This window comes from Manis pentadactyla, chromosome 2 (assembly GCF_030020395.1).
Source record: "Manis pentadactyla isolate mManPen7 chromosome 2, mManPen7.hap1, whole genome shotgun sequence".
NCBI lineage: Eukaryota > Metazoa > Chordata > Mammalia > Pholidota > Manidae > Manis > Manis pentadactyla.
In genome coordinates this window covers 200,579,985-200,602,014 of record NC_080020.1, presented here as the reverse complement: position 1 = coordinate 200,602,014, position 22,030 = coordinate 200,579,985, and the positions used below count along the sequence as shown (strand labels likewise).

Genomic DNA, 22,030 nt, shown 5'->3' with positions numbered 1-22,030 from the left:
TAAGTTTATTCTGAAGTATTTTTATTCTTTTTGATGCTACTGTAAATGGGATTGTTTTCTTGATTTCCTTTTTGGATAATTTGTTTTTAGTGTATAGAAGTACAGCTGACTCTTGTACATTGATTTGTGCCCTGCAACTTTGTTGAATCTATTTATTAGTTTTAACAGTGTTCATGTGGAAATCTTCAGGGTTTTTACATACAAGGTATGTCATCTGCAAACAGAGATAATTTTACTTCTTTCCAATTTGGATGCCTTTTATTTCTTTTTCCTGTCCCACTGCTCTGGCTAGGACTTCCAGTGCTATGTTGAATAGAAGTGGCAAAAATGGACATACTTGCCTTGTTCCAGATCTTAGAGGAAAAGCTTTCAGTTTTTCATCATTGATTATATTAGCTGTGGGCTTTTCTTATATGATCTTTATTACATGGAGGTAAGTTCCTTCTGTGTATTTTCTTTAAATTTTCTGGATCTCTTAAGTATTTTGGGTTACTTGTATGTATTCAGAGTCAGATTTTTAATTTGATAGAATTTACTGTATTTCTTAAGGGTATTAACTGATTGTATTCTAATCTCCTAACATTGTATTACTTTATGTAATTTTATCATGCTTTTCTAAGAAACATTTGTAGAAAATAATAAAAGTGGGAACAATGGGAAAAGGTACTATGAGCCTGGGGAAGTGAGCCTCCTTCAGAACTGTTTGACTAAGTAGCTTTTAGTTATTATTTAAAAATTAAAGAGTTTTTTATTCAAGTGTCAAAATATTCTACTGTTTATGCAAGTTGTTTTTTTCCTTAAGTCATCAAAAACTATATGTTGGTTAACATCTCTATTAATATGTTTTGATTTTAAGGACACTTGGCTTTATCATCTGACTGTTGCAGCTGGAAGTAATAATGTAACTGTTGGATCTGAATTTGAACAACTTGTTTGCAAATTGCTAAATATTGAAGGGGAACCTTGTAAGTTCATAACGTCTAAGGCCTTATAGTTTATGACATTGACCCTAATCTCTTTAGCCTTTTCACTTCAAGGAATGTTTACCTGCAATGTACCCTTCTTTTCAATGGCTTTGCTTGTCATAGACCAGGATTCTCACTGTGGTTCTCAGACTCCACAGACACCATCATTCCCCAATAAGCCATATTTTGTGACACCTCTCTGCCTTTGCTCACATTACTCCCTCTGCCCAAAATGTCCCCCTTCCTTCACATTCCCTCCCCATCTGATAAAATCCTACCTACCTTAAGATCTCTCCCAGTCATGCCACCCCAGCTCAACATAAGGCTCAAAAAAGGTGCTTAATAAATGTTAAAATCACATCCCAATGCACTTTGCCATATAACTTTTTTAGATTATTTGTTGCCTTGTATTGAAATTATTTTTTATGACTAAGATTTCCCTATTGAGAGTGTAGATTCTATGCTATGCTTTACATAATTACAGAGATCACATTTTTATTTGCAGTATCTAGCATAGGAATTTAAAAAATGGTGATTTTAGGAATGACTTCAACTTTTTCCATCTCCTGCTACTCTGGCTTCTCCTTTCTAGATCTTTCTCCAGCTCCTTCTCATGTATAGTCTCTCCCTACCTAGGTCATCAATCATTACCACTTTTAAACAACAGGAGAAGGCCCTGAAAGACTTGTTTCATCCTAGAATATCAGGACCATACTCTTCTAGACTTATTTTATCCAAAACAGAAACATGAGAATCCAAATGGCCTGGAACTGAAATAAAATAATGTTGCCAAAGGTTTTTTTTTTCATGACCTTTATGACTTCAAGTTGTGAGCCAGGCCTGAATGAACTAATTTCTAAAGGGCTAATTAATGGGAGGCCAAAAGAAGTGATTCTTTCTGTTTTCTGTTCTTATTTTATTCTGTATTTAGTCTCTCAGATATGGAGACACCCTACTTTGTGCCACAGCAAAGAAGGAATCATTTCTCCTCTGACAACACTACCTTCTGAAGCTCTACAGACAGAAGCTATTAAATTATTTAAGGTAGGATTTTATATGAAATTATATGTTGTTTAAAATTTTAATTGGATAAAAAAAAAATAAATACTTCAAGTTATAAAGTTTCACCCTTTCTAAAAAAATTCAAAATGTAATTATTAATATTATTAAGAAAATCTACTGAAATAAAATTAGGTGAATTTAATATGCTTTCTGAGGGAAGATTTGAGGTTTACTGAAATAAACTGTGTATGGTTTAACCTATGTGAAACACTGTCAGAAGAATCGTTTCCTCTTCAACCTCTCAAAATGGAGGAATTTCTCTTATCCCACCTACCTCAATTGAGAAAGGGGTCAACTCTCTTCTCTAATTCATATTATTCAACCTCTATTTAGAAATCTCCGATTGCTTAAAACTTGGTATTCAACTATATCACTGTTTATCACCCTCATCTCTCTTATCAGTCACCTTCTGGTATTGCTTCAAATTTCATTAACGAGTTTGGCCCCCAGTTCACATTTTTTTTCTCTCTATCTCAAATCTTGCCATTTTGCTGAATGACTTTATTATTACCTCACTCACCAATGCAGTAGTCTTAAGATTCCTGACCTTCTCGGTGACAGTCAGCCTCACTTCTAGTCTACTTCACCTTCCCATTCTCCATGTCCACACTCGGTCCTCACCATTCCTTACAAGTACACCACCTCTCACAGCTTAAATTCTAATACATCTTCCTTTAACATAATCTCTTACCCTACAAGCTCTCTTTTCTTACACTTGCATTTTTCATACTCACTAAGACCTTTGTTTTCAGACATTTATCTTCTTTGACATCAAGAGAGAACATAACTACCTCTTGGCTTTTCTTTGGTCATTATCCAGTCTGGATTGTTTTAATTAATACTCATAGTTCCCTGGGACCCATAATTCCATGGATTCTTCAGCCAAACCCTAACCTAGATCAATGCTGCTGGCTTGTCTGTGTCCACATTAGTCACATGTGCACTGCTAGAGAGCATCAAGCAACGTGTGGACTAAAGCCAGTACAAACCCATGGTCTTCATTCTTCAGGGCTCACTCTTATTTCCTTTGGCTTCTCTGTTCACATCCCCCTCAAGCTTCCTACTCAATAATGTTCCTCACAACAAACTTACCTTCTGTTCACTGAGAAAAATTAGAGGGAGCAGACATGAACACATCAAGACTATCTCCCCAACACACACTCCTTCATCTATTTTCTCCTCTATTCCTTCAGTCTCAGAATCCAGTGTTCCTTCCATGAATTTAGGTCTTGACTCCACATCAGGATTTGGTACCTCATTTTCCTCTCATCTCTCAGTCTCAATTTTTGTCTTTTTTATTGCTTCTTGCCTACATTCCTCCCATCTTAAAAAGAAGTCATGCTAATTAGATATTATTAAGGAATTATTGTTAATTTGGGGGCTATGATATGACATGATGGTTATGGAAAAAGAGATCTTTATCAATTGGAGATTCATACTGAAGTATTTACTGGTAAAATAACACAAACATTAAAATGCTCCAGAAAAAATGTGTGGCGGGGGCCCGGGGAGGGGTTAAATGAAGCAAGTTTGGCAATGCTAATAATTGTTGGCCCTGGGTGATGGTTATGTGAGTGATCATTATACCATTCTCTCTACTTTTGTTCATGTTTTAAAATTACCATAATGAAAAATGTTTTTAAAAATTTACCTGTAGAATACACAAATTCACAAAACAAGAAAGACTATATACAAGTGTATCTGAAAATCTGGATGATGTAATCAACTTTATAACAGAATATATAATACTGATTCCACAAGAGAGTGAAAATTTGAACAGGGGAATTTACCAAACTTTTGTTAAGCACAGATAATTTCAGTGCTGTTTAACTGCACCAAAACATAGAAAAAGAAACTTTTCAAATTCTGTTTTTTTCTTTTACTTCTTATTTCAGAAAATTTCAAACATATATAAGAGTAGAGAAATATTATGAGGTCCAAGGTATTTACCATCCAGCTCCACAGTCATCAGCACATGGCTAGTTCTGTTTTATGTCCCCTATCCCCACTACTTCCCAACATAGGAGTATTTTTTATACAATTTTTTTATTAAGGTATTATTGATATACACTCTTATGAAGGTTTCACATGAAAAACAATGTGGTTACTATGTTCACCCATATTACTGAGTCCCCCCCAAACCCCATTGCAGTCACTGCCCATCAGTGTAGTAAGATGCCACAGTCACTACCTGCCTTCTCTGTGCTACTCTGTCTTCCCCATGATCCCCCCCCCACCATGTGTACTAATCATAATACCCCCCTCAATCCCCTTCCCTGTCCCTCCCCACCTGCCCTTCCCCACCCCTCTCCTTTGGTAACAGCTAGTCCCTTCTTGGAGTTTGTGAGTCTGCTGCTGTTTTGTTCCTTCAGTTACCAACATTGGATTATTTTGAAGCAATTGTCAGTCATCATATCACCAGATTTTTTGTGTGAAGTGAGTGTTGCTTTGATACCAAACTCCAGAAAATATTATACAAAACAGAGTATTTCACACAAAAACTACTAAAAATATTAGTAAACAGAATCCAGTATCATATTGAAAGAATACTAAACCATGACTAAAAGAAATTTATTCCTGGAAAATGAGGATGGCCAAATATTAGAATATCTATTAATATTACCTATTTTTGGGAGACAGTCATCTCTATAGATACTGAAAAGGTATTTGACAAACATAATGCTCATAAAATAGTGGTAGATGCCTCCTTAACATGATGAAATTTAATGGTGGATATCTTTCTTCATTGAACATTCATGTAACACTTGGGCAGCAATGCTTTAAGTTAGAGAGTACATTTATTTGATTACATTCTGTCCTCGGAAGATAGAAATACTACCTACTATATAGGAAGCCGACTTCCCTTTAATCATTCTTAACAGATATTACATATGTTTAATCAAAGTTTAAATCCATTTACTCTATGCTGTGTAAAGAATATAAAGATAAATAAGACACAGTCCCTGTCCTTATGAAGTTTATAGTCTGGTGGACGAGAGATCATTAATAATCCATATGTCCCTAAAATGAGTGCATATTCTGCTTTTGGGTTCTGTAAATCACTAGGTCAAGGTGGTTGATAGTGTTGTTCACATTTTCTAAATCCTTACTGATTTTCTGTCTACTTGTTCTCTCAATTATTGAGAGAAGGGTATTGAACTCTCCAACTATAATTGTGGATTCACCTCATTCTCCTTGCAGTTCTATCAGTTTTTGCTCTATATGTTTTGAAGCCCTTTATTAAGTACATAAACGTTTAGTATTGTTATGTCCTCTCGATTAACTGACCGCTTTATCATTATAAAATGACCCTCTATCTCTGGCAGAATTCCTTGCTCAGAAGTCTACTTTGTCGGATATTAATGTAGCCACTCTGGATTTCTTTTGATTAGTGTTATCATAATATATCTTTTCATCTTTTTAAATCAAAACTCTTGCTTTCAAGAGAATCAAAATAATTCATGCAGAATAAATCTAATCATTTCTCACCTTGAGTATATCATATTTTTTTGTTTGATTCAGACCTGCCAGCTTTTTATAAATGCAGCAGTTGACTCCCCTGCAATTGATTACCACATCTCTCTAGCCCAGAGTGCTTTGCAAATCTGTCTGACACATTCTGAGCTACAGAACGAAATTTGCTGTCAGCTCATTAAACAGACAAGACGGAGACAGCCACAGAATCAACCAGGACCATTGCAGGTATGTATTGACACATACACATGCAATTTAAAATGATCTTGTTTTCCTGATTGTAAGAATGATACAGAGTCAATATAGACATTTGGGAGATATGAAAAATGTGGAAGGAAAAATAGTTATTAATATTTGCCTGTATATCCTTTTAATTTGTTTATATATTTGTTTCTTTATAAATGTATAGGTATGTATATTTATGCACACTCACAGTTTTTCACATTACTAGAGTTACAGGGTACATACTACCTTTTTAAAAGTGCAGAACATAATTATTTACCCTACATCCTTCAACATTTTCTAAAACATTAATGGTTGCATTAACATCAATTACTATACATTTAGGTTTTTCCAGTTTTTTTTAATAATAATACCATTACAGTAGACATTTTTGAACCTAAATCTTGTATACAAGTCCAGTGAATTTCTTTGAGTCTGTTTCTAGAATTTCCCTATGCCTTCAACAATATTCAGTGTAATTCTTTTAAATTCTTCCCAGGTAACAAGTGGTATTTCACTACTGAATTAGAGTGCCTTACTTTAGTTATTAGTGCAGCTGAGTATATTTATCAGATGGTTTTCAATCACTTACGTTTACTCTTCAATGAGTGCCTGTTTTAATCTTTGCTTATCGACTCTCCATCAACCACAGGATGAAACAGGAACTCCTTCCTCAGTGTACAGGACTTTCAGGGTGGATCCAAGTTTTATGGGACCTGAAGCTTATACAGTTTAAGCTAATACAATTAATATTTTGTATTCTTTAAGAAATAGAGTACCAAATAAATTACTTTCACACATTTTAAAAGAGCACAGTGAACACAGTTGATAGGGCCTTTCCCAGGGTTTTTCAGAGGGCCTGTGCATGAGAGGGATTCCTCAACTTTAGCTTCATTTGCATCAAAGACCCTTGATCAGCTGGCTCCAGTGGCCTCTTCTTTCTCCATTTCATTTTATGCATCCTGTCTCCAGCATACAGTGAGAGAATAGACGCTCCCCATTCATCACACACACCTGCCTTTGCATTATCCTCCACCGTGCACTTGGCATTAGTTCTGTTACCTGGATCCTCTTTCTTTCTTCCCATCTGTAGACTTCACAGTCCAGCCCAAGTGACATCTCTCCTGTGAATTCTTCCTTGACTCCCACTGTTGGTCATTCCTTCCATTGGTTATATGTTTAAAAAATTATGGCATGGTATTAAATACAACACCAGGTTGTATTATAAATCACTGTTTAAATGTATGTCTTCTAGACTGTAGGTAACTCAAGAGCAGGAACAGTGCCTTTTCCCCCTCCTCCTATTTTACATAACATTTAAAACATTATTGAAGTTATACTTGCTTAATGGGAAAAATTAAAATAGAAAAGAGAATACAAAACAGAGCAAAGGAAAAATAAAAATCACATATAATCCTATTACCCAAAAAGAATCTCTGTTAATATTATTATTCTGGCCCCTATTGAAGTATGTATACAGGCATACCTCATTTAATTGTGCTTCACTTTATTATGCTTCCTAGATATTACATTTTTACAAGTTGAAGGTTTTTGGTAACCCTACGTTGAGCAAGTCTAAGGTGCTACTTTTCTATAACATTTGCTCACTTCATGCTTTTGGCCACATTTTGGTAATTCTCACAATATCTCAAACTTTTCATTATGTTATATTGCTTATGGTGATCTGTGATCAGTGATTGTGACTGACAGAAAGCTCAGATAATAATTACGATTTTTTAGCAAAAAAGAATTTTTTAACTAAGGTACATGCATTTTTTTTTAGACATAGTGATATAGCACACTTAATAAACTACAGTACAGTGTAGACATAATTTCTGTGCCCTGGAGAACCAAAAACTTTATTTGATCCTGTTTATTGCAATATTCACTCTTTTGCAGCGGTCTGAACCCAAACCCACAATCTCTCTGAGGTATGCCTGTATATGTATCTAGCTTGGGTAGATTGGTGTTCTTTGGGGGTATATGATTTTTTTTTTTACTCTTTTCCAATCTGTCCTTCTTCAAAGCCATTACTTATATTTCAGTGAGTGAGTAAATACATAAATGAACAAGAAAGAAACAATGTCCCTAATCTTTGAGTGTGATGTCAAAAAGTTCTACCATAGCTACATGTCCTTTGCTACCTCAGTTGTAGACGACAATATACACAACTAGATGAATTATGGATCTGACCCAATGTGAAGCTTTTATGTTTTTATGTATTATAAATGCTCTAAGCAGATAATGTATATTGTGGAAGAAGCAAAAACATTTTGGGGTCAAGAAGGACCGTCATCACCCCTTTACCCTCTCAATCTCTGCCGGTCACACTGGTTCTGACTTGGATCTCTGCCTGCCATGTGGTGTCTAACCTGTGGTGCTTCTCTTTGCCCAGGGCTGGCAGCTCTTGGCTCTCTGTGTTGGGCTCTTCCTTCCCCATCATCCTTTCCTGTGGCTCCTCAGGCTCCACCTAAAGAGGAATGCAGATTCCAGGTGTGCAGAAAACTAGCCAGCCGAACTGTTTATATGGCCTCTGAAAGTCTACAGTAAATCATAAGTATTTAGTAACCTGCCAGGTACATTTGCAGAAGAATGTGTGGAAGAAATGTTGGTTATAGGAAGCCTTTAGTTATCATTTACGTGGAGCTTGGACAATGTTTCCTTTGTTATGTTAAATCTCTTATGGAAGATTGCAGTAAAAGCTTGAAAAATTGACAAAGAATGTTTTTAAGTGAAAAGTGTGTATGTACATTTCAAGTGTGAATGGCTTAGCATTAGTGGGTGTTCATTCAATGAAAGCAACTGTTTTGTTTCCTTAGTTTTTCCTATTACTATTTTTCTCCACATTGGATTCTTTATGTGGAAAACTTCTCTGATGGTCTTCCCTCTTTTCATACTTGTGTGTATTTAAATTACTTCAGAATTTGTACTCCCTTGAAAAAAACATTTAAAGTCCAACTGTCAGAATGACTTCCTTACAGTGGGACCCAGGGTACCCAGCCAAGAATTATGAGGGATGATTTTGTCCAAGACGCTCATGTTAGGTTGTTTAAATAGACTGGGACTAAAACAAATAAACAAACATAAAGAAAAAACTATATGGAAGCAGTAAGAAAATATTCTTCAGTTTGTAATACATACTGGGGACTCCATGGTCAAGGTCATGTGATTTAAGTTGCAGTCACTGAGGAGACCCAGACAAAGGTCACATTTAAAGTCTGCCTAGAAGTATCTGAATGCAAATATATTTAGAGATGTTATCATTTCACTTTTATAAACAATAAAAATCATATATAACAAATGAGGGTAGATAAGATCCTTATCAGCTTGTACATTTATTTACTCCAGTAGTTTTGTTTATGCCTAAAGCATTTTTAAAGAAGTACATGTTTTATAAGGTAAAGAAGGAAAATATGTTTTGTTTTTGTTTGAAGATATTTTCTTACCTTAAAGAAATCCTACCATTTGCACAACATGGATGGAGCTAGAGGGTATAATGCTCAGTGAAATAAGCCAGGTGGAGAAAGACAAGTACCAAATGACTTCACTCGTTTGTGGAGTATAACAACAAAGCAAAACAGCAGCAGACTCACAGACACCAAGAAAGGACCAGCAGTTACCAAAGGGAAGGGGTTGGGGATGCTGGGTGGGTGGAGAGAGACAAGGGGACTAAGGGGCACTATAATTCACAAGTATAACATAGCCAGGTCACGGGGGAGGCAGTACAGCACAGAGAAGACAAGTAATGACTCCTAACATCTTACTACACTGATAGTTAGTGACTGCAATAGAGGGGGTAAGGACTTGATAATATGGGTGGATGTTGAAACTACAGTGTTGTTTATCTGACACCATCATAAGATTATATATCAATGATACTTTAATTAAAAGAAAGATATTTTCTTACCTTGTTTAGTAGTCAAGGACTAACCTCTGTTCTTCAAAAGAGAACTCTGCTGCATCATATGTTTCTTAAGTTATCCTACACTATTCTTTATACAATTACCTTCTTTGTATTTGTTATAACTAGCGTATATTGGCTATATAATGACTGGTCATTTTAAGTCCATTTCAATATGATAAAGATGAAGAATGCTTTATGGGCAAGTTTGATTCAATCAGTTGCAAAAGTAAAGACACTAGAATTTGAAACTTTACAGAGGTTTAATATCATTCAAAAAGAAAAATTACTGTCAAAATTACCATAATACATTATAAGGTACAGCAAGAAAAGCTTTCTATACATTAGATTGTTTTAATTAAATTTATTCTTAGGCTTTATCTTAAGTTTTGTATTATAGGACAGAATTTGGAAAATATGCTATTTACTGCCAGCGATGTGTAGAAAGAACACAACAAAATGGAGATCGAGAAGCAAAACCTTCAAGAATGGAAATTCTTTCAACCCTTCTACGAAACCCCTATCATCATTCTTTGCCCTTCAGTATCCCCGTGCACTTCATGAATGGGATATATCAGGTACATTAGACTTTCTGCCCTGATGAAAACATGCTTGCTTAACCTAGAAACCTCTGTGGAATAGGGAAGTTGGACCGTATACCTACATTTGTGAGCAGTTGGCAATAGTAAACATAAAAATATATTAGAGCTATCAAAACAGCTGAGTTTTGAGGCAGTTTTGCTAAAAAGAATTCACACTAACATCCAAATTAAACCAAATAAAGGGGTTATTTTATTGCCATAATAATTCTGATGGAGAAAAACAAAAATACTTTGGTTGAGGCCTTCCCCAACCAGTACACCTGCTAGGTGAGAAAATAATTACTAGTATTGAGTGTGTACAAGTTTAGTCTCTTTAAAGTCTCCAAATCTCAGGAATTATCTGGGAAAACTTCTCCAAGACCTCCCAACTCTCAGATCTAGATGTTCACTTATTAACTGATGCAAACACGTTCCAAAGCTAATGATTACTCTTTGTAGCTAAGGCCTTTAATCATGGAATTCAGATATATAACTGAATATATTATTACAGAAACAAACATTAAATGCATGAAAGTATTCATTTGCTTAAGTGCAATTTTTTAAATTGAGGTATCATTGACATACAGTATTATACTAGTTTTAGGTGTACAACATAGTGATTCGACATTTGTATACATTACAAAATGACCACTATGATAAGTCAATCACCACACAAACTTCTTACCATACTATTGAGTAGATCCTCTATGCTGTACTTTACATCCCATGACTGTTTAAGCACATTTTTTTATTTTTTTTCATTTACTGAAAAATTACATATTGTCCTGTAGTACTTGGTTTGCCTTTAATGGATAGGCATAATATCTCTGCAAGATGTTTATAGCTGTCAAATGATCTTTCTATTTTGAATTCATGTCTTTTGGATGAAGCCAAAGTTTTTGAATTCTTATAGCAAGCTAACAATTAAGATGACATTAATTTTCTCCAGTAGGGCTTTGGGGGAAATGTTGAAGTAACTAGATAAATGTATGTTATCATTAACCATGTATCAAGTATGCCCTGCTTCTCCCCAAAATCCCCCCAGAAAGTTTGAAATGTACATACTTTTCTATTAAGAGAACGGCTTTGTTATTTCTGTTTAGGTGGTTGGATTTGATGCATCCACCACAGTGGAAGAATTCTTGAATACTTTGAACCAGGATACAGGAATGAGGAAGCCAGCACAGTCTGGATTTGCATTGTTCACAGATGATCCTTCTGGCAGGGATTTAGAGCACTGTCTTCAAGGAAACATTAAGGTAAAGCCAAGTCCTTTCAAGGAGACAGACCCAACAAACAGCAAAGAGGCTACTCTTTGCTATTTGCAAACGGTTTACTGCAGGAGTTTCAAAGTTTTTAAGCAATCTAATACTCACAATAAAAAAATTTGCAAGACTTGGTTGAAGTCACAGAATTCTTAATATACAGTCTGCACACACACACACATACTCCATGTTAAAAAGAGGAAAAGGATTAGTAATGGTAATAATACCCTAAATATTAGGGTAGTGAGAGCAAAGGTGTGAAAGCTCTGATTAAAATGACTTTCTGTTTTACTCATTTACTCAGCAGTATTTACTGAACTATTAATGCTATCCCAGGAGCTGGCCTGAACCCTATGGGGAATACAAAGAAGAACCAGAAATAGTCTCAGTTCACAGTGAACTTACACTTTGCTTAGGCAAGAGCAGCCTTATATACTAATAACCTTAAACTAGAGTTGAAATGATAGATGTTTTAAGAGTGCTGTGAGCATTCCACAGAGGGAGAGATTGAGTTCAGCATTAGAAGTTAGGGAAGAACTGAACTGGACTTTGAAGGATGGGTAGAGAAAGGGCCTGTGGAAATAAAGAAGAGATTTCATACATAAGGGAAGTCCTCAGCAAAGACAGAAAGTAGGCAGATTTTTAAAAAATATTTCTAGGTCATAATAAAATAACATCTAGTAATGGCAAAAATTAGAAACACAGAATGTAGAGTCATAAGGAATCTTAGAGAAATAGCCCACTCTTTTTGCAAATGAGGAAACTGAGGCCCAGAGTGGAAATTTAACCTAAATCAAACAGCTAGAACTGGATCTGGACCCTCTCCTCACTTGATGTGGTCCTGGCTTGCTCTTGGGAATGAGTGCCTTGGTACTGGGTGAAGGTGTTTCTGTGATTTGGAGATTTAAAATTTGGCAGAGTAGAAGACAGGTTCGTAATAGCTACCACAAGTTTAGAGTACATGAAATATCAGTACTTTCATCTAACTTCCAAAGCCTAACCCCACTTGTGAGACAACCTGTTGGGGCCCCATGAGGTTCCTCAGAACACTGTTAAAGTTCAACTTAGTTCATGAAGAACACTGGTTTGTAGATACGGTTCCCCACCCCCCACCTGTTTCTTCAGCTGCATATTGAGAAATCTAGATAGATGAAAGCTTTTTTCTCCTCAATTTCAGGTATATCCTGTTCAGTTCAACAAAACCAAATGCAAATTTTTGAGACAGACATTCCTAGAGCACTGCTGTTAATAATTAGTCAAGAAGATAAGCTAGTATTAGAGGCTTTGGTGAATAACTATTTACCACATATTTTTGAAAACTTCAATTTATAACTCTGCACATGACCAGTTAAAAAAACATACAAACACTTATTTGGTTCCTGAAGAATTTTTGTTCATTCTCAATCAAAGAATCTTAGGATTATAGAATCTTTGGTATAACTTCAGTCATTCCAACCTTTGTAAACTCAGAAGGTGGAAAGTTGCTTCTTCAGTGACTAAATCATGAAAAAATTCCTGGAATCTTCTTGTTTCCAGTCTCATGCAGTCTTTCATTAAGATTCCTTTTTGAGTAAAGACCTCATGGCCACAGTCCAAAGTGAATGTGTGTCCAAAAGGATAAGTGGACCAAAGAGCAATTTATAGTTAAATCCAAAACCAGGGCTGCCCAGAAGCTCAAAACAAAAAGCCCCAGTCCATTGGGTTTGATCATATTAACTGAAATTTTTCAGTCTATGCACATGCTTGTCTTCAAAAATGCTTATTTGGAACTATTCTGTTTCCCACTTCCCTTCTAGATTTGTGACATTATTTCCAAGTGGGAACAGGCTTCCAAAGAACAGCAACCTGGGAAATGGGAAGGTACGAGAACTGTTCGTCTGACATACAAAAACAGGTGTGTGAGGCCACATCCAAATGCCAAAGTATGGGGTTCAGTTGTGCTCAAATCATGTACCTGCAGTTGCCTATTGAATAGCCTTGAAAGTTATGATCTTTATTTGTATGTTTGTTTTTCTATAAGTGATAACTCTACTTCTGCAGGAAGAAACTGCCACATGATATTCTGTTTCTAATCCTAGGCTCTTATGTCATGAATAATTATATTTTATAAAAATATGCATTTGGACAAAGATTAGGAAAAAACTTTAAGAAAAACTAGCTGCTTTCAGGGTAGTCAATACAAGGGTGATTTTCTCCACTGTTAAAACTTTCTCTAACACTATTATTAAATTTGTCTTAAGGACCAAAACTCAAATACCCTACCACAGATCTGTAATAAGAAGAAATATTTGTGTTTACCCAAGTCTTTCAGAAGTGATGTATTCATATCCATCCATTCTCATTCTTTCCTATTCTCTCTTTCTCTCTCTGTGTTTATTGATCTTCAACTATAGGCCAGGAACTTAGCCAGATGCTCTGAATAAAATGATAACAAAAACAGATAGACACCATCTTTGATCTTACGAAATTTACAGGCTGGTGAGGAAGACAGTTGTTGATCATACACCAACCCTAATGAATATATAATTACACATTAAATTCTCTGAAAGAAAAGAGTGTGGTTTTGTAAGACCAAACAAAAAGACAAGACCAAACAAAAGGAAGCCTGACCTAGACTGTAGACTTAAGGAGGCTTCTTTGCGGAAATGAGGCTTAGGTCAGAAGGGGGCTGGGAGTGGGAGCATTGAAATGGGTAGAAAAGGACATTCAAAAGCCTATAGAGGGAGGCTGCCCAGGGTGTTTCAGGAAATGGGAAAAAGCCAGTGTGGCCGGAGCACATACCTTCTCAACAAATGTAATTTTAATACACTTTGGCATGTGGTTAGAAACCAGATTTTTTTTTTATCTTTTAGAAAGTGTCTTCTTTTCTTCCATGTATTAGCAGAAAATGGTACTTAATAAAAAGTGCTCCCTGACCAGGTCACATTAACTGTATTAAAAAAAAAAGGTATTTTGCTGATTTTATTTGGGTCTTATACCCCATAAAATAAAAAAAACTAAAATATCAGACTAAGAGCCTGGTGGAATTAGTGGTATAGTATCAACTTGTTTCAGAGGCCTGCTTTAGGAAGATGTTCATAGACCTACATTGGGATGTCAGAAGTAAAGGCACTACCTAACATAAAGAATGCAGTTCAGGATTTCTTTTTCTAATAATCTATCCCACAGAAATAACCCACATATATGGACAGAAGTATTACAGTAAGTTCCAGTATTGTCTTTGCCATTTTCTTTAACAGTGAAAAAAAGCATTGAGGGGACTTCCATGTTTATTAAAAGGGGAACGGTTAAATGAATATGGTGCATTCATACTGCGAACTCTCCTCTTACACATCAGCCACTAAGGGCCACCCACTGTTGGAGCAGACTCTTTTGATCTGATTAAATGGTGGTTGTGAGCCACTGGGGCTTCTCCGTGCAGGGAAGGGCTCATGAGCTGTGGCGGTTCCTGAGTTCTGAGTAAGAAAGGTGACTGTTAAGCTTTGGTATTTAAGGTTTTAAAATCATGCTTCCTTTTTACTATACTGATGGACAGTGACTGTAATGGGGTATGTGGAGGGGACTTGATAATAGGGGGAGTCTAGTAACCATAATGTTGCTCATGTAATTGTACATTAATGATACAAAAAAAAAATCATGCTTCCTAAGATAATGGAAATTTAATAGACTCTACCTCTGGAGGAACCTGTTTCCACTGATGGCAGCCTTCATCTGTGGCCATTTAGTGACTGGCAAGAACAGCAGGCTAGAAGGGTTGTCCTTTCCACGTGATCATTTTAGTTCTGTGATCGCCAGAGCAGTGGTTCTCAAGATGTGGGCCCTGAACCCACAGCTTCAGTATCACATGGAAACACACTAGAAATGCAGATCATTAAGCCCCACTTCAGACCTACCAAGACAGAATCTCTGGAGCTAAGACCCAGGAGTCTGTGTCTGACAATTCTCCGGTGATTCTTCCACATGCTGAGTTGTGAGAAGCACTGATCTGGGGGTCCTCATTGCTGCCCCTGCCTCTTCTCTTACCTTTTGTGGAAGGGAGCCAGCCTCTGGATCTGACCCACCAGATATCTTTATGTAGAAGAGGTTCAGGAATTCTCTTTTGGTTTTGTTGGAACTAAATAGAATTATTTCCATGTCCAGGACTATTCCTAGTATTGCGTAACTTCTGAATGCTTAACACATACTAATTCTGACTCTGGTGGATATAGTTGGAACCAAAATTAAACTTGGATGAAATGGAGAAAAGTGGTCCGAAAGACACAGATAAGAATAATGCTCCAAATCTAGCAAACACCACTAGAAAGGACAAAGAAAGTTGTGAATAATACATGAAGATTACCTCATTTGTAAAAAAAAAAAAGGGCCACATAACAGTATCTTTGACATCAGAAAAAAGCAACTCAACCAAAAGGTTTAATTTTTAACAGAAGTCTAAAATGGCTGGATAGCCACAGGTATGAGAAAGTACTACATTTCTAAATGTGGTCGTGCTTTACATATGCGTATAAATAGCTTAGACAATGAGCCCTAATTTCCAGTGACATAGTGAGGAGGGGACCTGGCTGTGACCTATCATGCAGCCAGGACTCACCTGTCAAATAGCACTCGAATAAGCAAAACTGAAAAGCCAGCCCTCTTTATCATGAAATGTGTATGTATATTCAGTAAGTTAGGGAATTTCAGTTATTTAGATTCAGGAGTTAAATATCTAACTAACAGGTTTTGAACTTGTTCTTATAGATGACCATTTGGAAACTAATGTTTAAACTCTATTCATATTTAAGCTGCTTATCTGATTTGGTTTCTTACTGTGTATTTGAAACTGTAAAAGCCAAGGCATATTTTTAACAAAACAAAACCGACAAGGGTTCTTCCCCGAAGAGAACAACTGTCCCTCCCCCTTCTTTGAAATAAAAGGTTATTTTCAGTAGTCCTTTGTAATCATTATTTTCTGGAACATAGTTTAACATTCCCATCTCTGCCACCTTTAGCACCTGTATCCATTGGCTCCTAAGCCAAGGAGCATTTTGACAGGTCGTCTGGTTTATCCCATTCCTTCAGCTGTGTTCACGATTTCTAAAAACAATTTCCAGAATGAAGAGACTCTCGTGGTTCTAAAAACACCTAGAGAAGACTCCTAATAATAATATTAGTAATCAATATTTATTGAGCACTTAGCGCACACCAGGCCCTGTGCAGAGTGCTTTATATGCATCATCTCATTAACACCCCTATGTGGTAGGTATTACTATTATCTGATAGGTGAGGAAACTGAAACTTTTGAGAGTTAAGTCACTTAGCCAAGGCTACGAAGGGGATTCTTCAGGCTTTTGTGGCAAATAACTCCTGTATTTAGCGGTTCTCACTACCAGTCATTTATCCATTCATGCAGTGAATATCTGTTCAGTGTCTGCCAGTGCCAGGCCTTGTTGAAGCCCTGGGGATTCAAATGTGAATAGAATTTCCCTACCCTTTAGAACTTACAGTTTATAGGGAGAGACAGACATGAAATCTTAGCAATGTATTAATGCTGTAACAGGGACTAATAGAGCAGAGTAGTGAAGAACATCATGGGCTCTGAAGAGAAAGGGCCTGAGTTAGAATCTTGCATATCCCATTCTTTGTGGCCTTGAGTAAGTCACCCACCCCCCATCTCTGTGCCTCATATACCCTCTGCATGAAATGGAAATGAAAGCAGCACCTACCTCTAGGGTTGTCTGAAGGACTCAGTGTCAGCAAATGTAAAGCACTTAGACCAGAGCCTGCCATGTAGTAAATGCCCCATCAGTACACACTGTGCCCATGCATACAACATCTGTGTGTCCAAGATGTTGTGGAAACATAGAGGAAGGCTTTGCGGTCGTGAGAACAATCTTGGTGCAGTGTTACCATTGGACCATGGTGGATGGAGGAGCGCAGGGAAGGGAAGTGGGGTGGGAAGGCAGCCTGCTCCCTCAGTAAGCTCGCAAGAGAGGTGATGTAGGAATAAGTGCTCTGAAGAATGAAATACAGAGCCAACTGGAGGCGAACAAAAGGATTAGCCGGGAGTGTTCTGCTGCATTTGGAAGCACTGTTTGTGTGGTGGTACTGGTCCACACAGTGAGGAGATTTCCATCCCAAAGTATCCCGCTTCCTGAGTGTCATGTGAGGAGGCGGACCTGTGGGAATACCCGTGCTGTTTAACCCATGCCCTGCCTTCCTGACGGAGCCCACTCTGCTTCAGGTGTCTTTAGGGCTGGGGAGGAGCCAGAAGCCGGTCACGTTGGGAGAGACTCAGACCATGTTCCCCTGGTTCCTTTCCTATTCAAGATCCATGGATTGGGTTTTCTGACTTTCTGATCATTTTTGTGACTCTTTATTTCCTCTCCACATTGTCTCCAAATCTCTGTATAGTTGCTTGAACCCAAACTTTCATTAGGGGCTAGAGCCAACAATTCTACATATTGTAGTCCTATATACGTGTCCAGGATTATTTTTCCCTTTTCTGCTTATACTGCTTCATTTTCCCTTCCCAGGTTTGATCTTCTTGGCATGCCAGAAATAACAGAAAATTTAGCTCTTCTTGTCTGCAGCCATTTGCACATTTGGTTCTTTTTTCCCTCCTAGCTGTATTATTAATTCAAGCTTTTATAAAAATCTTCCAACACTTAGCTAAACCCCGAGTATATTACAGTAATGAGTGACATAGGTCTTAATGTCAAGTGGAGAAAATAAGCTAGGCCAATAAGGGAGAGCTTTCATCTTAAACTTTATTCTCTTTGTTTTATATCATTTTGCTGATATGTCAGTATAAACAAATTATATCAGTTTGTTATTGTGAAGTTACAGATAAAAATGAGGCTTAGGATTTGTTTTTCCCAGAAACCGCTCAGTGACTAAGATTCTTAATCACAGGCCAGTGATTCTTAAACCGTGATGGGTGGGAAAAATGATCAGAATCAAGGGGAGGGATAGCTTTTCAAAGTACAGGCACCATGCTTGCCCTGAGATTCAGACCTGCTATCTCCCATTCCTGCTATTTGAGGTAATTACTGTGAGAGATACTGTACCTGATGGCAGTGTGACCTCCCCTCAAGTATATTGCAAGGAAAAGGCTAAAACTCCAGTTTTAGCCAGTTGGGCACACACCTAACAAATGCTGGACCTAAATCTCTCTCTTCTTGCCACTGTGTTGCCATGATAATATTAAAGTATGTCCAGGTGTCACTTACCCACCGCACTGTCCCAGCATTTATAGCACCCCGGCTGGTCTGCAGCCTGAAGTCAGAGCCCCAGAGGTCTCACCTATAAAGAAACAACAGAGTGAAAAAATAAAGAGGGTTGCTGAATTGATGAAGGCCTCCTAGGCAAACTAAAGCCATCTCATATTTCAACAAGTAATAATAGTAATAATAACATGTAAACTACTTTTGAGCTCCTAAAGCCACTTACCTGAATGTGTCAAAAAATTGACCCCCCTCACATTTGAATTGAAACCTTCAGTTACTTTTCTGTGGTGTGCCCACAGTATTCAGGGAAAATCATGAGCGTTTTGAAAATTGCATTTATACAGCCCATTGAAATGAAGGGTACGTCAGCATCATTCTTTATGAAAGGGCACATTAATTTCTCTCAGTGTCTTAGGTCCTGCGTCAGTCGCACTTAAGGATTTGATATTTAAGGGCTTTAAAAAAATAATGTAGAAGTATTCCTCAACCTCAACCTTAAAACAGTTTGTCCTTTGCTGAAAATGTTAGAGGTCACTGGCAGATAGTAATGGTCTAAGTTTGTACCACTTAGAGAACCGTTAGAACAACCCCATATCACTCCTCTCATTTTATCTTTACTGTCTTCCCTTGTAAGAAAATAATGTAATGAAAAATGTCCCCTTTTTTTACAGACTGTATTTCTCAATGCAAGCTCGTGGCGAAACTGACAGAGAAAAGTTATTGCTAATGTATCAGACAAATGATCAAATAATAAATGGACTTTTTCCCCTGAACAAGGACCTGGCATTAGAAATGGCAGCTCTTTTAGCTCAGGTAACTTCCATGTTATATAGAGTGAGATTTTGTAAAGATAAGATACTAATTTCTACACTGAATTAAATATAGCAAAATAATATGCCTTTAGTAATTCTTCAAATTCTTTTTGTTATGATTAACACCTGAAAAATTGCAGGCATTATAATTACAGTCTGATTCCAAATTGCTGACAATTGCAGTGATGTAGAATGAGACAGTATTCCATAAAGGGAACCTGGTTTCTTAATTACCTTCAAAGTCTGTCACTAGGCTTTGCATTTAATAAGGGAGTTTGAGTGTAAAGCTATTGGTACTAAGGATGCCATGCTGAAATCATTCAGTAACCTAAAAGGAATCAATCTTTTAAAAGGCCAGAGCACTTTCTTTTCTTTACCTATCATGTCAATTAGAATTAAGCTTAGACTTTCATATGCACGTGAAAATTAATAGTGTCTTCATCAAAATAGAAGTATATCTGTCTCTCACACAGATTAATAGGCATGCTGGCGCCATTACCAAGTCCTTCGAGGCATGGGCTTGCTTTCACTCCATTCTGCCATCCCTGAGAAGTCTTCTTCATAATCTTGGAGATCTGCCAATGTTCCAGCTCTTATGTCAGTGCCCCAGGCAGCAGGATGGAGGAAGGGCTGAAGATGGGCACATCTCCAGAAGTTACATAGAACACTTCCATTATGTCTCCCTGATCCACATTAGTGATTCTGCCTTGCTGACCCACAAGGGAGACTGACAAATGTGGTCTCAGCCTGGCAGAAAGGAGCTCAGCTGAATGCAAGGTTTTAATTACTCAGAAAGAAGGAGAGAATGTTCATAAGAGGCAACTCACCATCTGCACCACACCTGAGTCTTTGCCCAGGTTACTTAAGGAAAAATGTTAAGGCAACTCTATGCTAGGCCGTCGGGACAAAGGCTTTGATTCCCCAGGATTTGCAGCCTTCCCAGTCTGTCCACCATCCTGGGAATTCTTCTAGTTTATCTACTACCTTTGCCAGTGATTCCCAGGTCTTTTCTCTCCAGTTCATACTTCTCTCCTGAGCTCCTTAAGGTCAGCATGTCAAGAACTGAACTAATTGTCTTCTCTCCATTTCCTCCACACTCAGTCTTCACTGCAATACTGCCTCTGCCCCATACCCCAGCTTTAAATCTGGTAATCATCACTGACCCCACCCTCCTTTTCACCTGGTCCCACCAGCCACCATGTCTTGCCTATTGTAACTCACAGATACGTTTTACTCTGTTCACTCCACTGCATTCTGACCGCCATTGCTGTGGTTCAGACCATCTTTACATCCAGTCTGTTCTCCATATCCACCTGTTCTCTAGCAGCAGGCTTCTAACTAATGTGCCCTTCTCTGGTCTGATCCCCTCCACCCTGATGCTGGAGAGATTGTTGCAGTTATCTATTGCTGCATAACAAATGACTCCAACACTCAGTCACTCAAAATAATAATTTGGGCAGGGATGTGTAAAGACAGCTTGTCTCTACTTCATATGGCATCAGCTGGCATAGCTTGAAGGCTGGTTGTGACTGTACGACTGAGGCTGGAATCATTTGAGGCTCATTCACTCCACATTTAGTGCTGACACAGGCTGTTAGTTGGGACCTCAGCTGGGACTGTCAGCCGGAACACCTACACACAGCCTCTTCATGTGGCTGCTTGTGCTTCCTTGCAGAATTGTGGTCAGGTGGGAAAAGCAACATCCCAAAAGAAAGGCAAGAAGTGAAAGCTGCATTTAATATATTTAGTGTACCATTTTCTTAAGGCGTGGGCCTAGAAACCGCCATGGTGGTTTGTTAAACAGCACTAGTAGCTGGGAGGGAAATAAAGCAAAAATGTGAATCTAGCCTGTATGGTCTTACCTCTTCACTCCTTCCTGAAATTCACGTAAAAAAGTTAGAAGTATATATATATATCTCCAAAGAATATGATAACTTTTCTTGGAGAAACTTTCTTGACAAATTTAAAGTTAAAATAAGAGGACAATCTTAAATTTTACTAATAATGAGAGCAATTGTCATATGACAATTGTCAATAATGAGAGCAAGATGTCATTCCCTTATTACATAGAAGGATATTTATGATCCCAACTTTGTCTGCCTCTCTAGCCTTGTCTCTTAATATTCTCTGCCTTGAACTTTATGCTCCATTAAAACATAAACTCTGGTTCCCTGACTTGCACATGGTTCACTTTTTCTTATCTCTTATGCTTTACTCGTTTGTCTCCTCTGCCTGGAACATCTCTAGCCCCATGCCTTCACCATTTAATGGCAGTTTCCCCTTTAATTTTCATCTTACATGTCGCTTATTCCAGGGAGTCTTCCTGAATTCTGCCTGGGGGGTTACATCCCTCTTGGCGTTGGTGTAATGTCCTGCAACATATCTATTACTGTACTGACCTCAGTGCTTTATTATTATTTCTTTGTTTCTGCTTTGCACCACTAACAGTGGCCTCCCTGAGGGAAAAGGCTGTTCCTGTCATCCTTGTGTCTAGCACAGTTGCTTACACATAGTCCATTCTCCAGGAATGTTCTTGGATG

The 22,030-nt window shown here is 37.6% G+C and overlaps 1 protein-coding gene across 6 annotated transcripts in view; it reads left to right on the top strand.

The window, feature by feature from the left end:
• PLEKHH2 (pleckstrin homology, MyTH4 and FERM domain containing H2) overlaps nt 1-22,030 on the top strand; it is a 91,605-nt gene that overhangs the window by 57,005 nt on the left and 12,570 nt on the right. For 2 of the 6 annotated variants that reach the window (XM_036925609.2, XM_057497253.1), the window contains exons 18-25: nt 857-965; nt 1,897-2,009; nt 5,550-5,729; nt 8,119-8,216; nt 10,025-10,202; nt 11,309-11,464; nt 13,267-13,364; nt 19,350-19,491. In XM_036925609.2, the coding sequence (XP_036781504.2) occupies nt 857-965; nt 1,897-2,009; nt 5,550-5,729; nt 8,119-8,216; nt 10,025-10,202; nt 11,309-11,464; nt 13,267-13,364; nt 19,350-19,491 (1,074 nt within the window). Of the gene's footprint in view, nt 1-856; nt 966-1,896; nt 2,010-5,549; nt 5,730-8,118; nt 8,217-10,024; nt 10,203-11,308; nt 11,465-13,266; nt 13,365-19,349; nt 19,492-19,963; nt 20,348-22,030 lie in introns of those variants that run through there. The other 4 variants (XR_008995855.1, XR_008995858.1, XR_008995857.1 and 1 more) reach the window with 4 other exon arrangements.